This window comes from Mustela erminea, chromosome X, assembly GCF_009829155.1.
Source record: "Mustela erminea isolate mMusErm1 chromosome X, mMusErm1.Pri, whole genome shotgun sequence".
Taxonomy (NCBI): Eukaryota; Metazoa; Chordata; class Mammalia; order Carnivora; family Mustelidae; genus Mustela; species Mustela erminea.
Window position 1 is genome coordinate 113,432,104 of NC_045635.1, and position 21,153 is coordinate 113,453,256.

General features: G+C 38.7%; 1 protein-coding gene across 5 annotated transcripts in view; it reads left to right on the forward strand.

Moving 5' to 3' along the window:
* Nucleotides 1-21,153, forward strand: part of LOC116583093 (protein FAM122A-like) — a 70,166-nt gene that overhangs the window by 18,872 nt on the left and 30,141 nt on the right. For 4 of the 5 annotated variants that reach the window (XM_032331075.1, XM_032331076.1, XM_032331077.1 and 1 more), the window contains exons 5-10: nucleotides 5,691-5,753; nucleotides 16,258-16,301; nucleotides 16,405-16,459; nucleotides 17,912-18,001; nucleotides 18,392-18,480; nucleotides 19,077-19,138. In XM_032331075.1, the coding sequence (XP_032186966.1) occupies nucleotides 5,691-5,753; nucleotides 16,258-16,301; nucleotides 16,405-16,459; nucleotides 17,912-18,001; nucleotides 18,392-18,480; nucleotides 19,077-19,138 (403 nt within the window). The remainder of the gene's footprint in view (nucleotides 1-5,690; nucleotides 5,754-16,257; nucleotides 16,302-16,404; nucleotides 16,460-17,911; nucleotides 18,002-18,391; nucleotides 18,481-19,076; nucleotides 19,139-21,153) is intronic. The other variant, XM_032331079.1, reaches the window with a different exon arrangement.

A 21,153-nucleotide genomic window follows, 5' to 3' on the forward strand; every position in this document is an offset into this window, starting at 1 on the left:
GTGATAGTGCAGGGACATGCCATACTTTCTCTTGAATTCAGACCTAATTTTCAACATGTCCCCTTCCTTCTCTGTGGGTGACCGTGATTCTAATCAGGACCTTATCATGACCCCTCTTACCCTTCTTGGAATCACACATTCAGTCATCAAAATAGGACAGCTTGTTCTGAATACACTGGACCAGGTTCAGAAAAGCATTTTCCAGGTCTCTTTGACCTCCTCCTTGATCATAAGGGCTGTAGCTCTTGTACTTTTCAGATTCTTTCTGGATGTTATGCATACTCGCTTGGTCAAGATGCCGATCGCCTTGGGAACATCAGTTCTTTCCTCTTCACTCCAGCATTAGAGATCATAGGCATCTAGGGTCAAATAGTTTATAATCAAGGACAGAGCCATCCTCTGCTCTTCTGCTCTTCGCAAGGATAACCATCAGCTTGCAGAAGTCACCAGATGTGTTGGAAACAGTGTCCTTCTCCAGATCAGTCTTGTACATTTCCTTATAAACTGTTAATTTCCTCTAGCATCTAATTGGCCCTGGAGCAGATGATCTCAGTAAGGGAGCTCTCCTCAGTCCTCAGCATGTTCATCAGCGAGGCTTTCAACTTGGAAGCTGCATACTGAGCAGGTGTTTTTTCAGTAGGCCCCAAATCACCTTCTCCATGTGGCCAGGCATCCAGGCAAGGCTGAGTTCAATGCTGATGCAGATTCCTTTTTGATCCTTGTAGGTGAAGGCAATATCCTGTTTATCCTCATTACTGTGGTTGGTCAGTATGTTGATGACAGTTACCTCATCCACACTTTTAGCCTTGATACCATTTCAGTGTTCAAAGCATTACACTTGATTTCAAAGTTGGTGTATGTTTTGACTGACCTGTATGTATTTGGGGGTATAGAGTGGTCACCCTCTAAGCGGAGTGTGAACGGTGGACATTTTGGAAGATGCTGGCCCATAATTTGAAAGCTGCTAGCATCCCAAGATGCAGAGCCAGAATGTATTAAAATATAAAGAAAAAAAAATGGGGCACCTGGATGGCTCAGTTGGTTGGGCATCCAACCTTTGGTTTGGGCTCAGGTCTTATCTCAAGGTCATGGGGTCAAGCCCTGTGTTAGGCTCTGCAGTCAGCACAGAGTCTGCTTGAGAGAGTCTCTCTTCCCTCGTCCTCCCCCACCGCTCTTCTCCCCGACTCGTGCACTCTCTCTCAAATAAATAAATAAAATCTTTAAAAAAATTATAAAGAAAAAAAATACCCAAACTGCAGGATAGAATGTGTGGGAGGATCCAGGTCTGGAAAAGGAAACACTGAAATATTTACTATGGCCATCTCTGGATGGTGGGTGCTGCTGGTTTTTTCCCCATTCATTATGTTCTATACTGGGCGTGTATTGCTTTATAATGAGAAAAAAGTAAGTCAGTTTCCGTTGGGAAAAAAGATCAGGATGAATAGGTGGGACTCAGAGGGTTCTTAGGGCAGTGGCACTATTCAGTATGATACTGTAATGATGGATATGGGTCATTATACATATGTCCAGACCTAAAGAATGTATAACATGAAGAGTGAACTCCAGTGTAAACTATGAACTTTGGGTAGTAATGATGTATCAATGTAGGTTCATCTATCATAATAATTTACCACTTTTGTTCAGCTTTTAATAGTGGGAGAGGTTCTGCTTATGTGGGAGTGGAGGAAATCTTTGTACCTGCCACTCAATTTTGCTGTGAACATAAAACTGATCTAAAAAATAGAGTCTGTTAAAAGTAAATTAGTTAAAAGATTGGATGGGAAAAAGAATAAAGAATGCTGGCTAGCAAGGAGTAGATATCTAAGTCTTGTAAAGCTACCATATATAATTCTAGTTGTTGTTTATATGTCGTTAAACATTGAATTCTAGAAATATTTGATGATGGTGGTGATAATGGTGGTAGCCATAGTAATAGTTACCGTTGACTGAGCATGTACTCTGTGCCAGGTGCTGTGTGAAGCATATTACATGCATTATCACCATTATCATATTTCATACAAGGCAATGCTTGAAAGAGAAACTTTTTACATCGTTCATAGCACTGTTCCATAGAGCAACAAATCATATGTCCAATATAAACCTTTTATGCAAGTTTTATGGAGAAGTTTGCTGACTTTTCTGATAAAGGTCAACTAGTAGCCTTATTGATTTGAATTAGGAATTTTCTTTTTTTAAACTGTATTTTTTTTTGGAAGAGAGAGAGAGAGAGCAAGCAAGCAGGGAGAGCTGCAGTGGCAGAGGGAGAGAGAATCCTAAGCAGGCTCCCCACTCAGCACAAAGCTTGACGTGGAAACCGATCTCACAACCCTAAGATCGTGACCTGAGCCAAAATCAATAGTTTGATTCTTAACCAGCTGGACCACCCAGGTGCTCCAATTTAGGAATTTTCTTGAAATGTTAACCCTGGAACATGATTAGTACAGGCTAGTCTGAATTTCTGGCCAGTTAGCAGTCATTAGCTGTCTGATAACCTCCTTCTTCATACCCATCCTCTGGATAGAGCCTGAACCAGGCTCAGGGCTTATGAGTATGTGTGTCTCTTCCAAAGTTAAATAGACCATGCTGTTAGGTGTAATCTGCTCATCTGTGTCTACCAAAGTAGATCATTTTGCCACAATTCAGTTGTTTGTTTGTTTGTTTGTTTTTTAGTGTGGCATTCAAGGGTGAAGACCCTGTTGGCCTCAGAATCTTCTGTCCCTCTAGAGACACCTCGCATTGCACTCACAGAGGACTAACAACCTTTCCTAAAACATGTTTCCTAGAACATGCCTAGCACTTTCCCTTTTCTCTTGCTTATGCTGTCAAACTCTTTGCCCTATGAGGCCCAACTCACACCACCACCTTGTGCCTTACCTGTCTCCCATCTCCCATTCCCTTCATCATTAACTCTCATGTCTGGACTGTAAGATGTCTATGGGTAATAACTATGGCTTACTTTTCTTTTAATTTCTCCTTCCCCTCTGAGTAGAAAAACAGTTTCTTAAATATAATAAGGGCCCAATAAATATTGAAATACTTAAGAGCTAGCCCTTTGTTATGATAAAGTAATTATGGCTCATTGTCTAATATAGTTTAAATGTAGTGAATTTTCGGTGACCCTTATATGAATTTTCCATTATTACTTCTATAACATTGGCTGTTTCCCCCACCTTATAGCAAATGATTAGAAAAAACAAACTGGTTTTAATACTGTCTTAAGCGAAATGTAACTAGTGAAAGTTTTAAAATCTAATAAAAATTCACACTAGCTACTTCATAAAAATACTTACTTTTATGTAAAAAATACATAAAAATATATCCAACGCACCTTTTTGAACACTCATCTTCTCCCCACACACAACCTCATTCTTCTTTTTTTTTTTAAAGATTTTATTTATTTATTTGACAGAGAGAGATCACAAGTAGATGGAGAGGCAGGCAGAGAGAGAGAGAGAGAGGGAAGCAGGCTCCCTGCTGAGCAGAGAGCCCGATGTGGGACTCGATCCCAGGACCCTGAGATCATGACCTGAGCCAAAGGTAGCGGCTTAACCCACTGAGCCACCCAGGCGCCCCCAAACTCATTCTTCTTACTGCCTTTCCAGTCTACCTCAGACCAATCGTGAGCTCTTTTCACTCTTTAATTCATTTTTTTTAAGATTTTATTTATCTATTTTTTTATGTTTTAGAGAGAGAGCATGTGTGAGTGCAGTGTGGGAGGGGCAGAGGGAGAGAGAGAATCTTAAGCAGGCTCCGTGCTCAGCTAGGAGCCCCACTCAGGGCTCAATCCCACGACCTGAGATCATGACCGGAGCCAAAATCAAGAGTTGAACACTCAACTGACTGAGCCACCCAGGCGCCCCTAAGGATTTTATTTTTAAGTAATCTCTACTCCCAACATGGGGCTTGAACTCACAACCCAGAGATTAAGAGTCATGTGCTCTACTGACTGAGCCAGCCAGGCACCCCTCTTTACACTTTCTCATCATTTCTCCTGTCTACCTCCTCTTTATCCTGCTCTTTTTCGTTCAGACTCTCATTATTTCTTCCCTGGCCTTTGACGCTGCTTCTAGTCCCTCTTCCCTCCATCCTCAGTTTGTTCTGTATATGCTGCTAGGGTTGCCTTTCTAAATCAGATTTGATCTTGTTTAAAATACTTTTGAATTGGGGCGCCTGGGTGGCTCAGTCATTAAGTGTCTGCCTTTGGCTCAGGTCATGATCCTGGGATCCTGGGATTGAGCCCTGCATGGGGGTTCCTGCTCAGTGCAGAGCCTGTTTCTCCCTCTTCCACTCCCCCTGCTTGTGTTCCCTGTTTCGCTGATGTCTCTCTCTCTTTGTCAAATAAGTAAATAAAATCTTTAAAAATAAAACAAAATAGTTCTGAGTTTTAAGAACTCAGAAGGATCTATGCTTTGTTTCCTATTGGGCTCAAAAGGCTAAAATCCAAAATCCATAATCTGGTTTCAGCCAGATTTCCCCAAATTTGTCCTATCCTTTCATGCCCTATCATGTACCAAATTTCAGCCACCCTGAATCTCTCTGTTCCCCAAACATGCCTCTACCTGAGCATCTCTTCCCACTCCCTGAAATACCCTGCTACCTCTTCCCTGTCTATCGAATTCCTACCCTTCTTTGTGAAGCCTTCCCCAGGAACCCCAGATGGAGATACAGCCTCTGTTCCTTGACTTCACACAAATCATAATTAGTTCTAACACTGACCTATGGTCTAATTTGCCCTACCTACACTTTAAATTTCTCAAGGACAGGAAAATGTTTTATTTCTATTTAGATCTTCAAGGTCTAGCACAGTGGTTTGCCTCATTAAATATTTCTGAATGCACAACTCACTGTGTTCTTAAGATATAATGTAAAAGTAAGATATGCTAGATTCATTATCTGGCATTTCAAGAACTAACCAGGATACAGGTAGAATGGATAAATGAATTCTAAAGGTACTTTTCAAGACTCATTTTCACACTTAGTTTTAAATCTGTCCATTCTTTCATTCCCCTCTTGCGTGGGTCCTCATAAGCTTTGCGATAAGACAGAACAGGAGAAAGTAATCTAGATGACAAGTATCTGAACAAGCAAGAGAAAATGTACTGAGCTACTTGGAAGTGACCGCCTTAAGTCATTTTATATTATGAAAGTATGGTTTCTTTAGCTAGGTTCTAAGATATATGATGGGGTTGCTTTGTTTGTTTGTTGCAAGGTAAATCTGGCAAGAAAAAAAATGAAGTGGTTTTAAGATCCAGTGCCTTGAGAAAGGGAAAGTAGAGATAAACAAAATGTTCTGTTGATGTTCTGCCCAGTACCTCTTATGTTAACAGTTATTTTGTTCTATACACACACACACACACACACACATATACACACACATACACACATACATATACATACCTACATATATGTATATATATACACACACATACTTTTGGCTAGTATAATTTTCAGTCAAGAGTCAATTGGATCTTTTATTATTTAATTTTAAACCTAACTTATACTGTTGCTAACATGCATTAGACATTCAGACATTTTAGGTGGTGATTCAACATTGACTTAATTAATGTTTAGAAATAATTAATCAGAAACATTAGAGCCAGCTCAACTTCTATTTATTCTTCTATTGAAGTATGATTAACATTCAGTGTTATGTTAGCTTCAGGTATTGACTTTTATATTTTAAATTTCAGTTTTTACCAGCTTCTCCCATCCCCATCCGTGCTTCCTTTGGTCGCCTTCATCAAATCAAACAGGTAAGAAGACTTTCAAAACTGATAGCTGTTCAGTAAAAAGAAAACTATTTTTCCTTAAAAAATACCTATGGGAAAAAATACTTATGGTTCTGTAATTCTAAATGAGGTCACAAATGATTCTAATTCCAGGAACGGTTCCTCTAAAATAAAAACAACTAAGAAGTCCTGTATTTCTTCGGGTTATTACCTATTTTAATAAACTGATAGTTTCCAGAAAGATGATATATTCTTCTGCCTCAGATCTGGCCTCTTTCAGAGATCACAAAGAAAAAAAGATTATTAATTTTTAGGTTCATAATGACCATAATTATCATTTTTTCTAAAAACCATCAGATGAAATTTTTTTGATGGATGAAATGGCCTTTATGCTACCATTTTGTGTAATTGCTTAGTGATCTGAGTTCAGGGACACATTGTACCTTACTGGCTTATGTTTTGTGCAGGCCTGTATGTGTGCGTGCGCGTGTGTGTGTGTGTGTGTGTGTGTGTGTGTGTGTTTAAAAGCAAATGCCTAATACACAGTTAAACCTTTTAATTATCCAAAGATTAGCCACAGAACTGAAAAGATCAAATCGCCACTCTGCCACAGGTGGTAGGATTTTTCTGACCCAACTACAAACAGACTTTTGTTCAAGGGGGGCTTAACTGTTACGAAGCACTTATTATTCACTTAGCGCTAAAATACGTATTTTACATCTGTGCTCTCATTTTATCTCACAACATAAGATCAGAAATTAACAACAGGAGAAATTTCATAAATTACCCAATGTTTAGAGTTAGTGAATGTCAGAGCCAGATTTAGCCCTAAATTACTGGATTCCTTTCCAGCTACCCTTTCCCTACTTCAGTGGCACAAAAGCCATAGTATCTCATGAGCCTGGGGCTTAGGACTCCAGCTCCTGCTTTCTTTCCCTCTTTCCCTTTCCCACCATGGCTTCCCTAAATTCTAGCCTGTCATCCAGGAGCAAACAAGTATGGTAAAAAGATCCTTTTGCTTTTTAGTAGATAAAACGTTCTTTAACTGTCTTTGAGAATAGGAAACTCTTTTAGAAGTTCTTAATGAAAGAACCTTAAGTTAGTAGGTAGGATGACCTCTGGTTTATCTGTGCAATTTGTTTTGTTGCTTCCCCTAAATGAGATCAATACTTAAAAATTGATTGCATGTTGCTATTTGATCATAAAGCTTGAAATCAAGATAAATTTTTGAAAATTGGTTACATGTTGCCATTTGATTATGAAGCTTGAAACCAAGAAAATTTTAACTGGTCAGTAAATTATAAAGCAATCTATCTCCATAGTGACATAATATATGTTACAAACATTTTAAATGAAACACAAGTAGAATGTGAATTAAATGGGAAAACAGAAATAATATTGGCTTTCAATCTGGGTACTGATTGAATGGAAAACCAAAACTTATTTTTAGCAGCTTAATGGTCTGATAGATATCTTAAATTGCGTATTTCTTTATATGCATTCTTTTTTTTTTTTTTTTTTGAGATTGAGAGAGGGAGCACATGAACACAGGGGTGAGGGGCAGAGGAAGGAGAACAAGAGTCCCAAGTAGGCCCCATGAGGCCCCATGCCCAGGGCAGAGCCCAACATAGGGCTCAATTTCATGACCCTGAGATCATGACCCGAGCTGAAATCAAGAGACAGACACTTAACAGACTGAGCCACGCAGGCGCCCCTCTTTATATGCATTCTTTAACCGTGATTTCTTTTTAGCTATTGAACTTATTAACCTTTTGGGGAGGAGGATGCCTGAAAGTAAATCCCTGATCTCTTTTTACCCACAAACACTCAGTATGAATCTCTGAGAAGGACTTTTTTCCTTACATAATCACCATGCCATCATTATAGCTAGCAAAATTAAGTTATTCTTTAATGTCGTCTAATAAGCAGTCCATGTTAAAATTCTCACTATTCTTTAAAACGTCTTTTTTACTAACTGAAACATGTTCCAACCATGATCTCTCAGATCTCTGTTTTTTTTTTTTTAAGATTTTGTTTATTTATTAGAGAGAGAGAGAGAGCACAAGGCAGGAAAGGGGCAGAGGGAGAAACCAACTCCCCACTGAGTGGGGAACCTAATGTGGGGCTCAATCCCAGGACCCTGAGGTCATGACCTGAGCTATATGCAGACGCTTAACCCACTGAGCCACCCAGGAGCTCTCTTTTACTTAAAACATTCCTTTCTCCTCCTGTTTTTTGTTCTGCGCCACTTACTTATTGAAGAAGCAAGGCCATTTGTCCTGTAGACTGCCCCACATTCTGATTCTGCTTCCATGTGGTGTTTAATAGGCTCTTTTGTTCCCTGCATTTGCTATAAACTGAGTTGATTACATTTTCTTTTACTTTTAAATAAACACACAGTGCAAGTCAGTATTAGGTTTTGGGTTAGCATTTAAGTCAGTGTATGATTTAGGTTGCCCCTTTCCTAGCAGGCAGTTAGTGGATAATTTCTTCTCAACTGGGGCTGGTAGCTGTTTTTAGGTTTTAGGGAGCTTGAGAAAATGAAGTTGGAAGTTATTTTTGCCCCCCCCAACTTTATTGATATGTAATTGACATATAACATTGTCTAAGTGTAAGGTGCACAACATGATGATTTATGTATATATTGTGAGGTAGTGACCATGGAAATTAATTCTCTAAACACATAGTACTTTGCTAAGTGTTCAGGAACTGTTCTTTTTATGTAATTTTCCTTTCCTAGTAATAATCAAGTTTATGTTTCAAGAGGTTTGGAAGCACTCAGCTTTTAGTTCCCTACCCTGAAACACTAAAGATAAGTTAACCACCCTGCTGAAGTAGTTTGTGTATTAGTTTGCTAGGACTGCCACAACAAAATACCACAAACAGTGGGGCTCAAACAACAGAAATTTAGTTGAGCACAGCTCTGGAGACTGGAAGTGTGAAATCGAGGTGTTGGCAGGATTGGTTTCTTAGAGCTGTGAGAGAAGCGCCTATGTGTTCCAGGCCTCTGTCCTTGGCTTGTAAATAGCCATCTTCATGTTCAAATGGTGTTTTCACATATGTCTGTCTCCTTTTTTATGAAGATGTACTGGATTAGGACCCATCCTCATCACCTTGCTCTAACTTGATTACCTCTGCAAATACCCTATCTCCAAATGAAGTCATATTCTGAGGCCCTGGGGGTTAGTACTTCAGCATACTAGATTTTAGGGGGACACAATTCCACCCACAACAGTTTGTTCACAGTATATGGTTCTAAAACTTTGCCTTATTTCCTGCCTTGTTCAGGAGGATATAAAATCACCAATACCCAGTAAGAATGTGACTTTTTTCTGCAGTGCCTTAAGTGATCAGGCAAATCATCTACTTCCATATTTACCGCTGCATTTCTAGCATCTCTTGCTTTAACACCTTCACAAATGTAAACTTTAGCAACACATACTACAGTCTTTGTTTTATCTTACCTGGTTTGGATAAATTAAACTGGGTTTCGACACAAATGTAAGGGAACTTTATGAAAGAAAGCTTTGGAAACAGATGATGCTAGGAGTGCCAGGCATGATTTTGATAGGGACCATTAAGATACCACAGTTTAGTTTCCACAGTCTAGGAAAGCAGAGGCATTAGATTTCAGTGATACGTTTTTTTCAGTCTTCCTTGAAACCTACCAAGTACCTAGTCTTTTTTAGGAAGAAATGTTTAATTTGGTCTTAGTTTACAAATCGTTTCATTCTTCCAGCAAGCATTTGTTAAGCACTGTGCCGGCACTGGGCAACTCAAATCTCTCAGGCATACTCACCTTCCGAGAGCACTAGTGGCTAACTTACTGTTTCCATTTTTACCTTGGAGCCTAAAAACCTGAAAGCTAAGCTTAGCGCTCAAGTGTAGCAATTCTCCTTAAGCTGGGTTTCTAGCATACAGTACTCTTTGCCCTTGACAGTTACATGGCTCTTGACCTTAAAATATAAACAATAAAAGAGTCAGCCTACCTTTACTAACAACCATCAAAATAGCTGATGTTGGCTAATGCTCCCAACTTTCCATGGGAGGAACAATGGGCAAAATTTTGTCCTACTTTGGGAAAGATTGCTCTTGTTGATTAAGTAAATTACAAAATACTTTGAGCTTCTCACTACAGGAAAACACCTACATAAGTCTTAAATGGAAGGACTATACTAACTTACATTTTGTTGGAAAGATTTACTGTTATTCTGTTGTTTTAAAAGACTAACTTCTTAAACTTCCTTTCCTGATTTCCCTCATTTTCAGTAATGACATCAAAATAACTGGAAGCTCTGGGTTCACCTTCAGTTCTTCCTTATTTTTCTCCTGTATCTAATTAGGCATCTAATCCTATTAATTCTTCCTTGACAACATCCTCTCTGTTCCCACTTCCTTCCGTCCCTTGGGTCCAGATTACCCTAATAATATTCTAAGAGATTTCCTATCTCTGCCAGTATAATCCAACTTCCACAACCAACACCAAGATAATTTCTCGAAGACATCATTTTCACCTTTTCTCCCCTGTGCAAAAAGTTATAATGGCTTCCCATTACCTGTCGAATAGGAGTAAGATTAAGAATAGCTAGGCTGTAGTGAGTGCTTGCTTACACAGGTTGCCAGGCACTGTGGAAAAGAACGGTATACCCATGTCATTATCCTCAGTTCTTATCATCATCTTCATGTGGACAAGGAGACTGAGGCTCAAGTTCCATCGCTTGCCTAGGGTTGCACAGGTAATAAGTTACAGAGTTGAGATTCAGCCTAGTTCTATTGGGCTCCAAATCCTGTGGTCCTAACAACTATCCTATTCTGCCCAAACTCTTTAAGCTCAAACCCTTCAGTTACTTAAGATCCTAGAAATTTGGCCAGTTTTATCTCTCATTACTTCGTAACACACTCCGTTTCAGTCAACCTAGTCTCACTACCCTGAAACCTGCCATGTTCTTTCCCTCTAAGCTTTTGTTCACATGGTTCCTTCTGCTTGGAATACCTTCCCCTTCTCCCTGGGTTTGTCCATGTTTTAAACCACTTTCAAGGCCTAGGTCACATTTTATTTATATTTTTAAAGATTTTATTTATTTATTTATTTATTTATTTGTCAGAGAGGGAGAGAGAAAGACCACAAGCAGGGGGAGCCTGGCCGGCGAAGGAAGAAGCAGGCTCCCCACTGAGCAAGGAACCCGATGTGGGGCTCAATCCCAGAACCCTATGATCATGACCCGAGCCAAAGGCAGACGCTTAACCAACTGAGCCACCCAGGCATCCCCTAGATCACATTTTAATTCACACAACTCAAGCCACTTTTCTCTTCCAGACTACCCATAACATATCGCTTATATATTTTTTAAATATATATATATATATTTTTTTTTTTTTTAATTTATTTGACAGACAGAGATCACAAGTAGGCAGAGAGGCCGGCAGAGAGAGAGGAAGGAAAGCAGGCTCCCTGCTGAACAGAGAGCCCGATGCGGGGCTTGATCCCAGGACCCTGGGACCATGACCTGAGCCAAAAGCAGAGGCTTTAACCCACTGAGCCACCCGGGCGCCCCACGTATCGCTTACATTGACAAGAATATTTAAATTCTTTTGATCATACACTGCAACAGTACAAAATATTTTAACACATCCTTCCAATATATGTAAATAATATATCCTTCCAAAACATGATGGACATATACTACTAAGCTAGTATATCATGTGAATCATTGAATATATGCAAAATACATATGTAAAAAGGATGAACTAAAGATGAAATGATATTTTTGGAACATTTTAAATTGTATTTTATTAACTACAGTTCATCATTGAGAGTCAATATGAGTTCATATTTCCAGTAGTCTTCATGATTTGAAATTATTTTAGCCTGTGCCTCGATAGAGATTAGCTCAGCATTGTGTTTTTAGAGGAAGGTGGCAGATGATGTGCACTGTGCTAGGTAGGAGCTTCACCTTTGTCATTTCCTTGTCATTCACTTAGACTTGTATTTACATATCTTCTGTCCAACATTTCTTTATAGAAATCTTGTTAAGATACTTGTCTGTTTTGTGAAACTCGGTTTAATTAAAACTGGGTAATATATCCATATGGCCACCTAACTTGCAATTAGTTATAATTAGCTAAAGACCAAAAACATGCTGGTGTTTTGCAAGATCTTGGAGCCCTCTGGGCTGAGCGAGGGCACCTATGTCAAACTGTAGACTATTAGCAAACCTGAATTTCTTACTATCCTAGATTTTAAAATATATAAATTGAATTTCTGTGTTTTGCTTTTTGCTTTTCAGTGGATCAGCTTGTATACTTCCTGGACTATGATCATGCTTACTTTGGAGAGCACCAACTTAATGCGTATAAAACTTAGCTCTCAAACGTGATTCTAGGCCATTTTAGGAAAAGCTCATCCTCTTATTTTCTGTTCCCCATAATATTTAGCACCCTATTTGCCCAGCACTATCCTAGATACTTTATTATATGTGAATTATGTTTTTAAAAATACTAGGATGAATTTGGACTGTGCAATTTCTTAAAGCCATTTCAACCATTTTTAAGGGTACAATTCAGTGTTATTAAGTACATTCACAATGTTGAGCAACCATCACCACTTTTCGTTTCCAGAAATTTTTCATCATGCCAAACAGACACTCCATACCCATTCAGCTATAACTTCCTATTGAACCTCAGTGTCCTGTAACCTCTGTTCTACTTTCTGTCTCTATGAAGATTTGGCTATTCTGGGTACCCTCATCAAAGTGGCATCATACAATACTCATTCTTTTGTGTTTATTATTTCACTTAAAATAACTCTTGCAGTGTTCATCCATGTTGTAGCATGTGTCAGAACTTCATTCCTTTTCATGGCTAAATGATAAGTCCATTGTATATACCACATTTTTAAATCCATTCATCTGGTCTCAGGTCATGATCCCAGAGTACTGGGATCAAGCCCCACATCGGGCTCTCTGCTCAGCAGGGAGCCTGCTTTCTCCTCTCTCTCTGCCTGCCTCTCTGCCTACTTGTGATTTCTGTCTGTCAAATAAATAAATAAAATCTTTAAAAAAAGGGGGGGCACCTGTGGCTCAGTGGGTTAAATCCATTCATCTGGTGATGAACACTTGGGTTGTTTCCACCTTTTGGCTATTGTGAATAGTGCTCCTAATGAACATTGGTGTGTAAGGACCTGTTTGAGTCCCTTTTTTAATACCCTTGGATATATGCATAGGAACAGGATTGGCGGACCGTAGGGTAATACAATATTGAACTTTTTGAGAAACCATCAAATTGTCTTCCAGAGTCTGCCCCACTTTACATTCCCACCAGCAATGTATAAGAGTTCCAATTTCTCCCCATTCTCGCCAACACTTGTTACTTTCTACATTTAAAAATAATAGCTATCTTAGGGGGACCTGGGTGGCTCAGTTGGTTAAGCGTCTGCATTCACTCAGGTCATGATGCTGGAGTCCCAGGATCAAGTCCCACATCGGGCTCCCTGCTCAGCAGGGAGTCTTCTTCTCCCACTCCCTCTGCCCTTGACCATGTTTGTGCTCTCTCTCTCACCCAAATAAATAAATAAAATCTTTATTTTTTAAAGATTTTATTTATTTATCTAACAGAGACACAGTGAGAGAGGAAACACAACCAGGGGGATTGGGAGAGGGAAAAGCAGGCTTCCTCCTGAGCAAGGAGCCTGACACGGGGCATGATCCCAGGACCCTGGGATCATGACCTGAGCCAAAGGCAGACACTTAATGACTGAGCCACGCAGTTGCCCCAAATAAAATCTTTAAAATAAAATAAAAAATAATATCTATCCGGGGCTGCCTGGGTGGCTCAGTGGGTTAAGCCTCTGCCTTCGGCTCAGGTCATGATTTCAGGGTCCTGGGATCAAGTCCTGCATCGGGCTCTCTGCTCAGCAGGGAGCCTGCTTCCTCCTCCCTCTCTCTCTCTCTCTGCTTTCTTCTCTCCTACTTGTGATCTCTCTCTGTCAAATAAATAAAATCTTTAAAAGAATAATATCTATCCTAGTAAGTGTGAAGTGTTAGCTCATTGCAGTTTTGAATTGCATTTCCGTAATGACGAATGTTGACCATCTTTTCATGGGCTTATTAACCATTTGTATATCTTCTTCAGAAAAATGTCCATTCAAGTCCTTTGCCCCTATTGTAATTAGGTTGTTTATCTTGTTTTTGTTTTGAATTATAAGAGTTCTTTATATATTCTGGATATATAAAATGTAAGATTTGCAAATAACTTCTCCAACTCTTTTTTCAAAAGATTTTAAAAATTAATTATATTTTTAAAAGAGGCTATTTATTTATTTATTTATTTGAGAGAGAGAGAGAGAAAGTGCTCTAGAGAGCACAAGCAGGGAGACTGGCAGAGTGAGAGGGCCAAGCGGGCTCCCTGCTCAGTAGCGAGCCCAATACAGGGCTTTATCTCCGGACCCCAGGATCATGACCTGAGCCAAACGCTGATGCTCAACCAACTGAGCCACCCAGGCACCCAGTTAATTTATCTATGTATAAAGAGAGAGCATCAGCATGGTGGGGAGGGGCCAAGGGAGAGGGAGAGAATGTTCAAGTGACTCCACACTGAGTGCAGAGCCAGACGTGGGGATTGATCCCACATCCCTAAGATTGTGATGTGAGCCAAGATCAAGAGTCAGACGCTTTTAACTGACGGAGCCCCCCCCCCCACCGGGCACCCTATCTTCTCCAATTTTGTAATTCTCTTTCACTCTCTTGATATAGTATCTTTTGATGCATGAAAAATTTAAATTTTATGAAGTCCAATTTATCTATTTTTTTCTCATGTTACCTGTGCTTTTTTATTGTATCTGAGAAATCATTACCAAATCCAATTCACGAGGCCTTTGCCCTATGTTTTCTTATAAGAGTCTTATAATTTTAGGTCTTATGTTTGGGTCTTTCATCCATCTCATGTTAATTTTTATACATGGTGTAAGGAAAGGATTCAACTTCATTCTTTTGCATGTGGATGTTGTTTTCCCAGCCCCATTTGTTGGAAAGATCATCCTTTCCCCCATTGAATGGTTTGGCACCCTTATGGAAAATCAATTGACAGTGTACGTAGGTGTTCATTTCTGGGCTCTCTGTTCTATTCCATTGATCTATATGTCTGTCCTTATGCCAGTACCACACAATTTTGATTACTGAAGCTCTATAGTAAGTTTTGAAATCAGAAAGTATAAGTCCTCCAAATATATGACTTTTCTTTTTCAAGATTGTTTTGGTTATTCAGGGCTCCTTGAGATTCCGTGGAATTTTATTTTTTCTTCTATGTGAATTTCTGTATGGGTTTTTCTATTTCTACAAAAAATGCCACTTGGATTTTGATAAGCATTGCATTGCATCTGTTAATCATGTTGGGTAGCATTGCTGTCTTAAAAATTACTTTTTCCAATTCATCAACACAGGATATCTTTCTATATGTAGGTTATTTTTAAAATAACAATTTATGTGAGAAATGGTACTTGTGTTTATTTTTTAAAAAGAAGGTCAACAGGGGCGCCTGGGTGGCTCAGTGGTTTAAGCCGCTGCCTTCGGCTCAGGTCATGATCTCAGGGTCCTGGGATCGGATCCCGCATCGGGCTCTCTGCTCGGCTGGGAGCCTGCTTCCCTCTCTCTCTCTCTCTGCCTGCCTCTCCATCTACTTGTGATCTCTCTCTGTCAAATAAATAAATAAAATATTAAAAAAAAAAGAAGGTCAACAATATGGTAAAGTACAAAGAAAGAACAAATTGCTCTAAATCTCACTACTCTGATAAGTACTGTGAATTTTTTGGTGACCATCCTTCTGAACATCTCTTGTTTATAATTTTACATAAATAGCATCTGAGGTTTTTTCCTACTTGCTATGTAATACATGTTCTTCAATGTGAATGACTAGATTTAAATCATGTTTGCACATAGGGGAGCCTGGGCAGCTCATTTGGTTAAGTGTCTGCCTTTAGCTCAGGTCATGATCCCAGGGTCCTGGGATCGAGCCCTGCATTGGGCTTCTTGCTCTGCGGAGAGTCTGCTTCTCCCTCTCCCTCTGCCCCATCCCCTTCTCATGCATGCTCTCTCTCACACAAATAAATAAATGAAATCTTTTCAAAAAAATAAATAAATCGTGTTTTACCATCATATAGTTAAACAAACCAATGTTGATAGACATTTAGTTTGCTTTGGACTGTGAGTAGTATTTATTAATATCATAGTATTAATGGTAGGAAAAATAGTATAATAATGAATGTTTGATGTTTGCTTTTTTGAATGAAGAATGCTACAGAGTTATTCATTTAGAAAGTTTCTCCATATTTAATGTACCGTAATGCATTACTAATAGATCTTTGGTGTAGTAGGTGCAACGATTAAAAGTAGAGAACTAGACACTTGTTTAGAGATTTGTTTATCCTTTAGCTCTTGTATGTCCCAGTGAATAATAATAAAGGTACAACCAAATCAAATAATTTTGTAAAACCATAGGATCTGGTATTCATTTAGTCTCATGTTCTGCCTTTCAGGAGGAAGGCATGAACTTAATGACTAGAGAAGCAATGCATGAATGGTGAGTAGTGTACTTTGAATTACTATTCTGATCATCTCTGTGTTCAGTCACTTCTTTTCTTTTTGTTAGGCAAATGCCAGTGCTGATACCTTTTCTTTTGCAGGGAGGTACAAACCGCACTACGGATAAGTCGGTCTTGGGAAGAGAGTTTGAACCTGGTATGGTATTAACACTTCAATTTTATAGACAGTTTGAAATTTTTGCTGCTTTTCAGTATTGGCACTACTTAGTTTTGCTATAATTTCTAGAAATTCAAGCTCTCATTTGAAACTGAAATCTATATGCTGCATAAATAATTTTTTATTGCTCCTGAGAAATAGTTGATGACTTACTCATAAAAATAACTGACATCATTTGAAAGTGGGGTTCATAGTAAATAGTTATCTGATACAAAACCAATGTTGTGGACCAGCCTCCTCTCTGTCCTACTGAGTCTAAGAAAAGTTCAGTTCCGCTGGTCAAATTGCTTAGTTGACAAAACAATGAATGATTTCACTCCTTCCTACGTAATTTATTAACTAGGTATTAGAGTTTCAAACCACAGACAGTGAGTTTCTGCATAAATACTACATTTCTGTGCCTGTAGCACATACATTCCCACTAACATTTTTAACATGCAGCCTTTAATTTGAATATATTTGGAATTGAGTTACATCCCCTGCTAACATTTTTTTAATGTTTCTTTACACATTATGATTACTTAGTTGTAGAAGTTGAGCAATGTTTAGGGTTCTTTTCCATGGACGTTTCAGATAATGACAGAATTGAGCTGAAATTTGGGTAGAACAGATTCTGGCTAGATGTTAGTGTCCAGATTTGGGAGTCACTAGATTTGGAAATGGGTCATCAACAGAAACAGTAACATCTTATTTTCCTTTGAGTCCTGAGTGCCTTAGATGGACATCTATCCCTGATTTAGGAGTAGGTCCTAAAGATTGAGTAGATAGCCTCTGAAGCCTGCCCCTTTTCATGTTAGTGCTAATACAATTTATAGACACTGTTGGATTCCATTAACCCAATTATAATTGCTTTACATGTTGGCACGAGTGAGTGAATCTGTGAATATGTTAGGAAGAGGAAGGGAATACATAACATAACGTACTGTGTCTTAGAAAAGAAAAGAGCACATTATAAAGGCCTGAATTATGCAGTACTGATTTTGTCCACACAAAACCTATAAACATCTTTTATAGCTGTAGTTATGTTTGCAGTCCCATTTGTATCTTAGTTCTAACCAAATCCTTTTTGACTGTTCCCTGAGCATAATATTGCAATTTTCAACAACAAAGCACAGGTCAGACACCAAGAGAAAAATTTTAATTGAGGATTTGTGTATATACTGGTAAGTATTACTCGTTATCAAGTGCTCACATTCTAGGCCTTTCGGGGACACTAGGGAAGCCCCTCAACTTGCCATGAGCGTTCTTTCCCAAAAGGAGAAAGTGAAGTGAATCTTGGGTTCCCTTCTTGCTTTAGGATGATATGAGCTCCTCACCATAGTACACACTGACTCAGTAAGGATTCCCTTCCCCAGGCAGCAGCTATCTCCCTGAGTACGTGATAGGTAAGCAATTGGTGCTATAATGGTACACTGCTTTCTGCTTATACAGAGTGACAGTAATTTAGAGAAACCATCTTCAGAGAGCATCGATTTAATTCCAGTATCCCCAGCAGCTCCTCCCACCCAGGAGATTGGGAAGGTAAGAAAGGAGAACCTAAGAATCTGTGTCCCTTGAAACTTTTATAAAATGTGAATGTTTCACCACCTACATTTTGGGGGGATATATTTTACCATAGGACATCTGATTCTAAATATTTTCCCCTTCCTTTTCATCTATTGAACTATTATTAACATATAACAAAAGTCACCGACTTTTAAGTATATGATTTGATTAACTTTTGTAACTGTGCACCATCCTGTAACCATAACCACAGTCAAGATATAGAGCAGTTCCCCCACTCCAAACAATGGCCCCGTGATCTTTTGCCCTTGATATCCTCTCCTCACCCCCCACCCACCCCAGGAAACCACTGATCTGCTTTCTGAGAAGAGTGGTGGTTTTAAAACCTCTGTTCTAATTTGATTTTAGCAATGTTTTCCTCCATCGTTACAAACTTGTGTGAATTACACCACTTTGCCTTCAAGTCCCGTTCCTAGTCCCACGCCAGGATTTCCAATGTAAGTTTTTGTTGTATGAAAATATACCAAATTGCTTATAAAATAAGAATTTAAGAAATGTACAAGAACTGATAGCTCCAGGTTCTGTGACAACCAAGGAAGCTGTGTGTTTTTAGCTAAATTAAAATGCCATTGTTTTGATTTATTATTTTGTGGGTTGAAAAGAATCAAGTGAATAAGAACATGTGAAAACATGCGAACCCATGAAGGATCAGTAATTCATTAGCCTGTTCGAACATAGTCTTCCTCTCCAAGCTTGATGATAAGGATCAGAGCTAATTCTTAAATTGTAAACATCTGTACCTGCTCATTTACCCATGATTTTCACCTTGATTCAAGGCAAGTCACAACCAGAACTGTAGGTCTTTCTAGCCTCCCCCCAACCACAACTTCAAAGAAGACTGAATCCCTAAAAATTACGAGATAGTTTGCTATCCTGAGGCATTCCTGTTTTTAACCCAGATTTACAGAAGAGCAATAAAATGATGTGATACTACAACAGTCCTTTTTTAGTGTATACCCTTCTATTATAATGAAATAGACATAGCTGATTTTGTTCAAATTTTTCTTGTAATGATTATATAATTTTATTTTAGAGGAAGTCAGAACCCCACCAACATTATTAGACCAAGTATCTGTGGATCATTAAAAAGAAAAGGTACTTTTATCTACCAGCAAAAATAAATATAACTTTGAATTATTTTTATAAAATAGCATATAAAATCAAGTGTTATGTGAAATTAATTTTAAAGGATTTATTTTAAATATATTTGATAAGTTACAAGAGGCCTTTTGTTTTACTCAAACAAAAACTATGTAGAGACAATATTAAAAGCTGTAAAATGCCATATTAATGTGAATTGAGAAGTTTAATTCCAGTTTAGTCAACTATTATGATTTTTATTATATAATTTGCCAAGCTAGCTGCCTTAAATACTTTCTGAAACAAGGTGGGGAATGAATGAATGAACAAACAATGAATCAGTCCTAGTAGTCCACTGAATCTTGACCCTGCGCTGCTTGCTGCCACATCTACTCGTTGACATCATGTGAATAAGTTGACACAAATCAGATTCACTTACTACACTAAAACTATATTCTGAGGTGTGTGTTCTCTGATGTTTCACTTCTTAATGGGGGTTAATTTTGGTTAAATATATGGAAAGTGACCCATCTTCCCAGTAATAAAAGGACAGTGGGGAAAAAAAAAAAAAACAGCTTTTTTTTTTTTTTTTTTTTTGGTTTTTCCTTTTTGTTTTTGTTTTTGTTTTTAACTCCCACAGCCGGATCCCAACCCTGCCTCACTAGGTTTGTTCTTCCTTTCTTGTTAATACCACTACTGACTTTAACTGTAGTAGGGAGGGGAAATGGATAAATAGGAAAGGAGGTTAAACTTTTAAAATGTGTATTTGTGAAAAATCCATTAAGATAGGAAAGAAGAAGAAGAAAAAAGCAGAGGAAAGGAAAAAGGGAAGGAGAGCAAAACTATAGGGAAAGAAATTGAAATTTAAATGTACTTCAGTGTTGCGTGTATTCTGGATTAATTAATGGCAGTTGTCCTAACAACACATCTAACTCAGCATGTACTTCTTATATTCTAAGACTAAGACTAGATCAATTCTGGAAAACACTCTTTCAGACTAAGCACTTTGTTTTATGATGATGGACCAATGACCTAGCTTAGGGATCTTTTGCGTGTGCTGTGAAGTTAGGGGCTAGTGTTGACAAAACATTTAAATATATTAAGTTTAAGAGCTGTTACAATGTTGGGGGTCATTTGAGTATTTAAAATAAAATATGCATAAGGGCACCTGGCTGGCTCAGTTGGTGGAGCGTGTGACTGACTGTTGATCTCAGGGTTGTGAATTCAAGCCCCATGTTGGGTGTGCAGATTACTTAAAAATAAAATCTTTAAAAAATAAAACAATAAAATAAAATTTGTGTAAATGAAAGACAGTGTTTTTTTTTTAAAGATTTATTTATTTATTTGACAGACAGAGATCACAAGTAGGTAGAGAGGCAGACAGAGAGAGAGAGAGGAAGAAGCAGGCTCCCCGCTGAGCAGAGAGCCCGATGTGGGGCTCGATCCCAGGACCCTGGGATCATGACCCGAGCCGAAAGCAGAGGCTTTAACCCACTGAGCCACCCAGGCACCCCGAAAGACAATGTTTTAACAAATTAAAATAATTCTCCTTTTAGGAAGCCTGGGTGACTCAGTCAGTTGAGCATCTGACTCTTGATTTTGGCTCAGGTTATGATCTCAGGTTCATGAGATCAAACACCTCATTGGACTCCACACTCAGCACAGAGTCTGCTTCTCTCTCTCTTTCCCTCTCTATTTGCCCCTCCCCCCATTTGCATAATTTCTCTCTCTAAAATAAATAAATCTTGGACACCCGGGTGGCTCACTCAGTTAGGTGTCTGCCTTCGGCTCAGGTCGTGATCCCCAGGTCTTGCGATCAAGTCCCACATCCAGCTCCTTGCCTGGCGGGGAGCCTGTTTCTCCCTTTCCCTTTGCCTACCACTCCCCCTGCTTGTGCTCTCTCTGACAAATAAATAGATAATATCTTTAAAATAAATAAATAAATATTTTAAAAAATAAATAAAAATAATTGTTCTTCTAAGACATTTACACATAAAATGTCCTATGCCATTGAAAATTCCTGGAATTTT